Source organism: Micropterus dolomieu, linkage group LG22 (assembly GCF_021292245.1).
Source record: "Micropterus dolomieu isolate WLL.071019.BEF.003 ecotype Adirondacks linkage group LG22, ASM2129224v1, whole genome shotgun sequence".
Lineage (NCBI taxonomy): Eukaryota > Metazoa > Chordata > Actinopteri > Centrarchiformes > Centrarchidae > Micropterus > Micropterus dolomieu.
This window is the reverse complement of record NC_060171.1, coordinates 33,676,971-33,686,972: the sequence shown is the minus strand read 5'-3', so window position 1 is coordinate 33,686,972 and position 10,002 is coordinate 33,676,971. Positions and strand designations below refer to the sequence as shown.

General features: G+C 39.5%; 1 protein-coding gene across 1 annotated transcript; it reads left to right on the top strand.

The window, feature by feature from the left end:
- Nucleotides 1–658: 658 nt before the first annotated feature.
- On the top strand, nt 659–9,841 carry LOC123962255 (target of rapamycin complex 2 subunit MAPKAP1-like). Its single transcript, XM_046038283.1, has 6 exons — nt 659–838; nt 4,119–4,616; nt 8,315–8,404; nt 8,806–8,954; nt 9,559–9,621; nt 9,752–9,841. Exons 2-6 carry the CDS (start codon nt 4,334–4,336, stop codon nt 9,839–9,841), a joined length of 675 nt encoding a protein of 224 aa, XP_045894239.1. The 5' UTR covers nt 659–838; nt 4,119–4,333.
- Nucleotides 9,842–10,002: the final 161 nt, after the last annotated feature.

The following is a 10,002-nucleotide window of genomic DNA, read 5'->3' as shown; positions in this document are numbered from 1 at the left end:
ATCCATCAACCTATGGATTTTTCATTCACCCATCATTCCCAAACACAGGAAATTCCTGCGCATCTCATTCAGGAGAATCCATTTAATGTTACACATTTGCTGAAGGCTATTTTGGAACCTTTGAAATAGCCGTCAGGAAATGTGTGATTGGATTCCCCCGAATCTCTTCATACAAACTTTGCTGAACAGGACAATAAAAAACACAAAAAAGAAGAAAAAAAAAGTAATTGGGAGTGGGAGTCAAAGACATAATCCTTGAATTAAGAGTCCTGTGTTCTGCAAACTGAGCTAAACACTCATACTGAAAAGTTTTCTGAAATTATCCTAAAGAAACGCACCTGCCGACCGCTGTATTCAGCAATGGTTTGTTATCTTGAGATCACAAGATAATTATCATGTTATCACGGGAAAACAACAGTCGTTATCTGGAGATCACAACATAATTATCCCGAATCAGAGGAAAACAGAGTAAAAAAATATTTGTATGGATGGCCGCTTAGGGCTTCCATAGTTTTGTTTTGTTTTCGTTTTGATGGTTTATTTATTTACCCCCGGCCCACACTCCAGTACAGTAGGTGGCGGTAATGCACCAATAATGTTGGATGCCAACCGCCGTTAAACAACAAAGAAGAAGAAGAAAAAGAAATTGAACCGGAAATGGAACTGGGCTCTTACTGCTAGGCGGAGCACGGCGGATTGTATTGAGTGGCATTATTATGATTTTGCTAGTTTATTGCTAACATTTGTGAAAATAGTTATATGTTACTCCTGTGTATATGAATGGATACAATGGGGTAATGTGGACCCGTCTTTCCCTGATCGGATGTGACTTCGAAAGGTGGGGCGCAGTCATGGAACTAAGTTAGCTAATGTTACTTGTTAACTTAGCTGCTAACTACAGCTAGCTAATGTTAACCAAAGAAAGCTTCAGTGATGTTAGCCTACACAAACTTACGAGCTTAGTTGCAGTGGCCTGTGGCACTGGTTAAATATGTCTACAGTTTGAATACCGAGTATATACACGTGACGGTGTTACTTTTAGGAGGCGAATGCTGACTTTGCTAATGTTGATCGATATAGGAGTTTTGACTTAGCAAGTTTCCGAATAGCTAGAAAGAAATGGCTACATAGCCACCGTCAAACAAGCTACCGGGAATCATCATTAGTTAGTCGGGTTGTCGGGGGAAGGTGTTTAAGATTATCACTAGACGCCATAACTAAATACAAAGCACTTCTGCCTTTATAGAGATAACGTTAAACCATGAAACGTCATCGTGTAATGGTGTGTCTCAAGTGACATAGCTTGACAAACTTGACATCCCACTGCAGCTTAGCGTTAACGTTAGCTGCAATTAGCGTCAGTCGGAGAAGCTCTTCGTAGAATCAGAATCAGCTTATTGCCAAGTAGGTTTACACATACAAGAGATTTGCTTTGGCGAGTTGGTGCATAACATTGAAAATAAAATATAAGTTGACAAGATACTAAAAAATGTACAAGAACAATAAAGAATATCATCTGTTAAAATGACCAACAGTGTTCATATTCAGGACAGTCACACACCAAGTTTAAGGAGTCCGTGACAAAATGTCAATGTTGTAACAACAAAATAGTTATGACAGTTCAGAGGTTCCAAGCTAACTTACTCCAAATAACCAGTGACATAATATGATATGTTCCAGTCATAAGCACACATCAGATTTGACGCTGTAATGCATAAGGGCTTGTGCTATACATTCAGACTCTGACTGTGTTTGTTCACTCCTGTTTAACTTCAGTAAAAAAATGAGTGAACAGTGTTGAATCTTTCTGCTGCTATTGCTTGTTAAACTCTGGTACGAGTGTACTGAAAGCATGACGCAGTGACTGCGTGGAGGCGTTTCTGATATTTTGTTTGCAAAGTGAGTGACGTTGCCTACTGATAGTGTCTGCTCAAACCTGTTAAAACAACAATTTATATATTATCGTAGACATTCATATCGCACACCTCTATTCACGAGCTATGCTTGGAGACTGTTTGTGTCATTCTGGAAAGTATGGTCATGTTATGAGAAGTTTTTGAACAGTGATGGAAAAATCCTAAATATGATTTTAATGCTCTATAACCACAGATTGTATAATAATAGGCCATTGCAGAACAAGCAAAGGTACAGCGTAGCTGCGAAGTTGATGTTCCTCTGCAGAATGCTTTACTGTCCTGACTAATAATAATAATAAAAATAATAATGCATAATCACAGCTTTTGCAATTAGAAAATCTCGTTTTATCATATCGCGATATTATTGCAAAATGCAATTAATCGTTCAGCTCTAGATGGAAATGTCTTTCCATTATTGGTCGTAGGTATAGCAGGAAAAAAGACAAAAAAAATCTACCTGGATATCATGGAGCACGCAGCTTTTAGAAAATCAGGCACATGAACTTCTTGTAGTGTTTATTAAATAATTTAATAAAACAGCCATTTTAAGGAAGAAAATTAAACCGTGAAGTTGGTGCAAACATGCTAAAAACGTTTGCCCATGCAAAAGGCTTTTCATAAAAGCAGCTTATTCACAGAATCCGTATGTATCTCTTTGAATGAATAAATTAATGCATTAGCCTACATGCTACATTGATAAAAGTTCAAAAAGGTGCTTGCTTTATCAAAGATAAAATTACACATTATAATAATTATTAGCCATAATAACTATTGTTATATATTACATTTGTTGTAAAAGTAGGTTATTTTTTCTATCGCTTTAATATTTTGATCGTAATTTTTCTATTCTATATATTTATACTGAAGATCAAGTCAAGTGAGTTTTGGCCCTTCTGCTCCATGCAAGGTTTTTGTCCTCACTGAGCTCGCATTACTGTTTGACATTCACATTCCCTACCTTCTGTTAAGGACCGTTGCAGCAGCCTACTTTGGCTTTCTTTTTATTTCCTCTTATTGTATGTGCCAGACACCAAGGTAAATGGGCAAACAGTGAAAACCTTCTTGGTAATAAAACATATTCTGATAAATATGAAATATTATAAATAACAACATTATTACATTAAATCAGGGCTCCAGACTGGTCTCATTCGTGCAAGATGATCATTAGCTGTTTCACTCGCAAATGCCTCTAAAGTAGAGCATGCAGACCGCAACCTACAGTAATCCCCGCTCCACCGCTAACCGTGGGGAGAAATCCTGGTTGGCAGATCGCTCTGTGGCCACTTCTGCAGCTCTTTATACAATAACTGCGAGACAGATGCGTCATCGGCAGCTGGAGCGGTGTGGGAGAGGGACAGAGAGAGTTGTGTTTGGCTAGCTGGCCATTTAGCTAAACACGAGCTATTTGTTGAAATGTTAAACTTTTCATAAAGTTGGTGAGTTTGTCAAGTTGGATGTGCTACACCAAACTTTCAAATGTTGAACTCGTTCTGCATAAATGGTTCTGATTATTGACGAGTTATCACTTAGCATTAACTAATTAAAGACTAACTCAACAGCCATGTAGAGCATTTTTCTTGCTCAAGGATTTAAAGAAAACAACCCAGAAAAATGAAACTGCTGTAACTGGATTTAATATACTAGTGGCAAGCTAAATAGCAAATATGAAATTATTATAATTATGTTACTATCTTGATAATATTATACTAACAGTACACTAAATGAACATTATACTTTTTATTTAATTTTATAATTATCATGTGCTGGTGCAACCAACTGAGAAACTTGGTAGCACCAGTGCTGCCAGTGGAAAAGTCTGGAGCCCTGCATTAAATAGTACAGTAATATAAAGAAGTACTATTTTAAAAGACGCGTACAATGGTGTCCCGTGATTTTTTCAAATGGCATTCACACCTGAAATAGACTGCTCCAGATTTTACTTGACAGCGGTCCGCACCAGCGTTTGAGTTTAGCGTTCACACCATGTACCCTTATCCACTGCTCCATCACCACCACACGATGAACACGTGTACAAGTTTGAACACACGTAACAGAGGTTGTGCCATACCATACCTAAATGATTGATAAATGAACCATTTAGAATCATAAATATGTTAACACATTTATTTTTTAACCAGATTTGTTTCTAACTCACAATCTCCAGCCTGCACCATGTGATTAATGTTATCTAACTTTAAACAGGTACTTGCACTGTTCTTGGCTTGGGGCAGAGAGAATAAGCAAGAAAAGGGGATGGAAAAGGTGACTGCTCTGCACTTGTTATCAGCGACCACTTTTAACACCCTCGCTGAGAGAGACTGAGAGGAAGTGAAGGGAATCCTCTGGTGTACACACAATAGACTGAGAAAAAGAGAAATCATCCAGAGCTATAAGCCACACTTCATAAAGCAGAGGAAATGGCTTTCTTGGACAATCCAGCCATCATTCTGGCCCACATCAGACAGTCTCATGTGACCAGTGATGATACAGGAATGTGTGAGATGGTACTAATAGACCAGGATGTGGATCTGGAGAAGTGCCAGCTGGCTCTGGTGCCCGGCAGCAGCTGTGGGTCTACAGAGTCGGGGTCCATGAGCGAGGGAGGCAGCAGCGTGACAGACAGTCATGCCTGTGATCTCTCCCAGTCCATGGACATCACCTCCAGCTGGGACTTTGGCATCCGTCGGCGCTCCAACACAGGTAAGTTCATCTCCAGGCCTGGCCTCCCTCCTGTCATTATGGTGGGAACAGCCCGAAAGCCTGTTCTGCTGTTGATTAGAGGGGGTTTGTGTGTCTAATCTGGGTCAGTGGTTTAGTGAGACTCAAGTCAAATTGTGTGCTATTGAAGGTCGTGCTGGAAGTGGTAGGCATGGGGTAAGATTGCAGTTTTTTGTGTGAATGTTATTAATTGCTATGAGGTGAGTAGCACAGATCACATCAACAATGATTAATGCTCCTTTTGCATGCCAGGATACTTTGTAAATTAAGCAGTCCATGTGAGATTGTCCAGATTTTTCTATTTATTACTTGATGAAGATGATGGGCAAAACATGGTATGCAACACAAGGCCATTGGTGCCCTTTGCTCTATGAGCCAGTGCATACTCCTTACAAGGTACACTTAGCAGACCCTAACCATGTGCTGGTTGTGCAGGTTCACAAGATTACAAGAATTAAAGGAAAACTACTGATTATTACACTTTAGGGTTAATTTTCATAGCTCAGCCCATTAGTTGTGTTATCAGTTGCTTTGTGTACTCACCAATGCAATTGTTAAGATTCTGAGGGCAAGTTGCAACGATGATTAACAATTATGGAAAGCTGAGTCTTATCAGTAGCAGTTATTACAATGCACATTTGTGCAGTTCTATCACCAAAAACTCATTCATTACAAAATATTAAGGACTTAAAAGAGAGGTCACAAAAAGTGGTCCACATCGTCTGAAGCACAAACCATTCTCAAACTTAGACTATGTAGCCTGCTGTATCAGCTTAAATACATGAGCAAGCATCCAGGAACTGCTACTTCTACTACTGTACACAAACACACACGTTATGACGTTTATGCTACTTTCACTCACCAGGTAACATTTCTATAGCATCACCCTAATCGGGCTTGTTTTCTGTAATGTTAACGTTCCCGTCATCTGCGTCATCAGCCGCAGTGTCACCTGGAGCAGCAGGAGATTCAGTGATTCACATTAGTTAATTTCAAGCTTCGCAACACAGATGGGTTGAATTTATGTAAGAAAGTTTGGTCACAAAACGATGTTGTTACATATTATATCGCTATTTTAAGTGGGCATACGGAAATCCTTGACCTTTCCTAGTGGTGTATACCTGCCTATCACGTAGACTACACCACCGGTCAGACGGGTCAAGAAACACAAGCTGTCAGACAACCAGACAGGTTGGAAATAATCCCCTCTCTCCTTATGTGGAAGAGAAAGCAAAGGGAAATTATACAATCATCCCTCAAAGGGGCTGTTTCTCACTCTGCGTTCTTGTGGAGTGGTGAAACGTCGTCAGTTGCAGCCCAAGTACTGTTGCAATTCAAAAGTACAGTCAAATACCCCGATGTGTTCTCGCTTCGCCCGTTTTACTGAGCCTGCATCGGTGGTGACTTGTGTGGACTTAGGATAGCCATGTATCCCAGAATGCATTTTGCGCCAACAAGCGGAAATGGCAGACGAGACTCACAACTGTAAGTTATAATACTGCTGTTCTAGTGTCACTATGCAGTTTTAAGAGTTTTTTATGCAGGAATATAGTTGTTTAAACTCCTGATGTGTGGTCGATTTCTCAAGATAGAGCTGAAAACGGAATTGTGATTTGAAGTCACAAGTTCGGTTTCATTTTGGCAACTTTGTTAAACATAGCCCACTACTGATGGAGAAAGTCAGCAGAGCACACACAAACTGGGAGAGAGACAGGAAGAGGAAGTGTTTGAAACAGAGGTGTAATGTGTGTGTTGGGGGGGGGGGGACTGAAGGGAAATGGAGCAGATTGAAGTACGCGATTTTTTATTTTTATTTTTTGCGTTTTTTTCCTCGTTACTTGAATCTGCTCACCCTGCTTTTGCCTTTAGTTCTCTTTTCCCCACACACACTCTTACACCTCTGCTCTCTTGCTGCAAACACAATGGCTTGCGCCACATCTTTCTGTCTCTCTCTCTCTGCATGTTTCTGCTCTGCCGACTTTTTCCGTCAGCAGTATGAAGTATATAAAGTCGCCGAAAAGACACAGAACTCTTCTTTTGGATTTTTCTGTTTTCACAGCAGCAGGTGCGCCGCATGTAGAGGAAAAATATAAATATGTAAAATATCCACCATGTCTTTTAAGGTAATACCAGATAACAACTCTGTGTTTCTCTGCAAAATGCTAAAATGGGTTGCCAAATATACCTGGACGGCCGTTAATAGGTAAGTATAAGTAATAAGTATACAAGTAAAGTCTATTTCTGGGAAACACTGGCGTATCAGGCTTGTCCTTCTTCTGCCTCAACCGGTTCTACGTTGTTGTAATTTTCTGTAGTAAGTATCTGCTGTTCAACATCAATCAATCCAACATGATCCGCTCAGTTTCAGTCGTCACTGTTTGTAGTAGCCTACACCAATGAAGAAAAACGACCTTGACAGAGTGGAACATGGAAACGTATAAATGCTCCTGGCAGACCGGGTAATATTTATATAATTATAATTATACAGACAGCAAATATTATATGTTATAAAGAGTGGCCAAATAAATATATTGAGCTTTGAAATCTGGGAATTTAAGTCAGAACATTTTCTCTCAGGTATAGTTTCCCATTGTTTCACAGCACACTCTGACGTCTGCCTGTTGAATGGCCAAATTGACACATGGGGAAGCGCTATCGATAGCAGCAACAATAACAAGGCTGCCTGTATGTGCAGACAAGTTTAATCGGTCTTGTGAGCGCTTAATTGTCCGATGCCGATTATGAAAAGGGCCATTAATCAGCAGTTTTCAGAATTGACCACTATTTTCTGATGTTTGGTTTTTGTCATTCCTCACATTTACATTCAGTTTTGCTGATTTTGATGACAGTGTGGCAGCATTCAACTGTCTCGGCAGACAATTCTACACCAGTCACCAGCCAATCAATGTTCTTCAGAATTCAGACTTCATCATGTGATGGTCTGATGTCAGCCCTTTAAATCTCAAGGTTTGGTGTCCTAATCAACATCAAATAATCAAATCAGTTATCAAATTAGTATACTGTGTTGAAGGTGGCATGTAGGTGTGGAAATGATGTGTTGTGAGTTTGAATCAAATGAAAGGGGTATGAATCTTTTTTTTTAAGCTACATTCAGGTGTTTTATATGGAAGGTATGTGGTTTTGGTGATAGAGGGAGTCCAAAGGTAGACAGCATGTCTCCTTTTGGCTCCCTTGACTTCTGTAGTTTGGTGAAGTTGTGGGTAGAAATCTGCAATCCTCTGAGACTTTCAGACTTGAGATGAGCACTGACCTGTGGTGGCTCTTTTATCAGGACTTCAACAAGACAGCCGTGAGAAACCTGGGGCTGCTGGTAAGATAAGAGGGATAAACAAAACGTATCCAGGTTTTATTTGATGTTAACTTGTTAGTTCTTGGTGTGTGTACTACTATACATTTCTATGTGTGTGACTGTCTTTTTTTTTTTTTAAGCTTGGTCATGTCTGTCAAAATATCACATGTCAGAGAGTCAGTGTGTCAAACTGAATAAAACAAAAGTCCTTCTCATGTGGCTCTCACAGGCTCAATGAAAAATTAAATGAATTTGAACCATATAAAGTGTACTAGTATTTTCATAATAAAATGTAAAGTTTCACCAGTTTTTCAGCAAATTGGGCTTGTTCGCATGTGATTCACATTTAAATGTTCTTCATTCTTTTCAGCACAAAGACTTGAAAGGTTAAGGAAAGAACGGCAGAACCAAATCAAATGTAAAAACATTCAGTGGAAAGAGAGGACATCCTCCCAATCAGGTAGTGTTTCTCACCAGCTAATTGCGTAGCAAAACCCGACAATTCCTTTTTCACTTATTACTGTTTCTGTGTGTTGTGCATTTTTAAAAATATTTTATTCTGAAAAAGGTAACAGTTTTTATGTTTTGTTGACTTTTTTTCATATAAATTACTGGACAGTTTTAACTCTAAAAATTCCAGTAGAACATTCTCCAATACTCATAATAAAAAGTTTGGATTAGTGGTCGACTGATGCAGGCTACTGTCTCCCATTAAATACTCTGCTAAGTGAGCTTTCTGTATTGGCCAGTTTTTTCCAGGGTGTGTTACTGCAGTAAGAGCAGTGATTATTGTGTTCAGTGTACTTGAAAATAACGAAGTGTTTGCTGCATGTTTTTTGTGCTCTTGTGGTTTATATGCAGTTGAAGATCTGGGGACTTTGTTTGAAAAACGGGACTTTAAAGACAGGCCGCGAACAGCAGGTACCAAATCCACCCTCTCACTGCGGCTGGAGCAGTGTCCCCAGCAGCTCAACAACCCCTTCAATGAATACTCCAAATTTGATGGCAAGGTGAGTTATTCCATATTTTCTTATTCTTTTCTTATATATTGATTCTCTATTGGCTTGAATTAATCCAATACAGCAAACCTTCTGTCAAGTTATAAAGCATTTAAAAACACCCAAAGGGCTGAACAAAGTTATATAATACACTGTGTGCAGAATTATTAGGCAAGTGAGTATTTTGACCATATCATCATTTTTATGCATTTTTTCCAATTCCAAGCTGTATAAACTTGAATGCTTATTGGATTTAAGCATTTCAGGTGATGTGTTTTTGTGTAATGAGGGAGGGTGTGGCCTAAGGAGAAAAAACACCCTATATCAAGTGTGCATAATTAATAGGCAGCTTCTTTTCCTCAGGCAAAATGGGCCAAAAAAGAGATTTAACTGACTCAGAAAAGTCAAAAATTGTAAAAAGTCTTTCAGAGGGATGCAGTACTCTAGAAATTGCTAAGCTATTGGGGCGTGATCACAGAACCATCAAACGTTTTGTAGCAAAACCTCAACAGAGTCGCAAGAAACGTGTTGAGAAAAAAAAACGCAAATTAACTTCCAAAGAATCAAACGTGAAGCGACCAGGAACCCATTATCCTCTAGTGCTGTCATATTCCAGAACTGCAACCTACCTGGAGTGCCCAGAAGTACAAGGTGTTCAGTGCTCAGAGACATGGCCAAGGTAAGGAAGGCTGAAATCCGACCACCACTGAACAAGAAACATAAGTTGAAACGTCAAGACTGGGCCAGGAAATATCTGAAGACAGATTTTTCAAAGGTTTTATGGACTGATGAGATGAGAGTGACTGTAGACGGACCAGATGGATGGGCCCGTGGCTGGATCAGTAATGGGCACAGAGCTCCACTTCGACTCAGAAGACAGCAAGGTGGAGGTGGGGTAATGGTATGGGCTGGTATTATTAAAGATGAGCTAGTTGGACCTTTTCGGGTTGAAGATGGACTCAAAATGAACTCCCAAACCTACTGCCAGTTTTTAGAAGATACTTTCTTCAAGCAGTGGTACAGGAAAAAGTCTACATCTTTCAAGAAGTCCATGATTTTT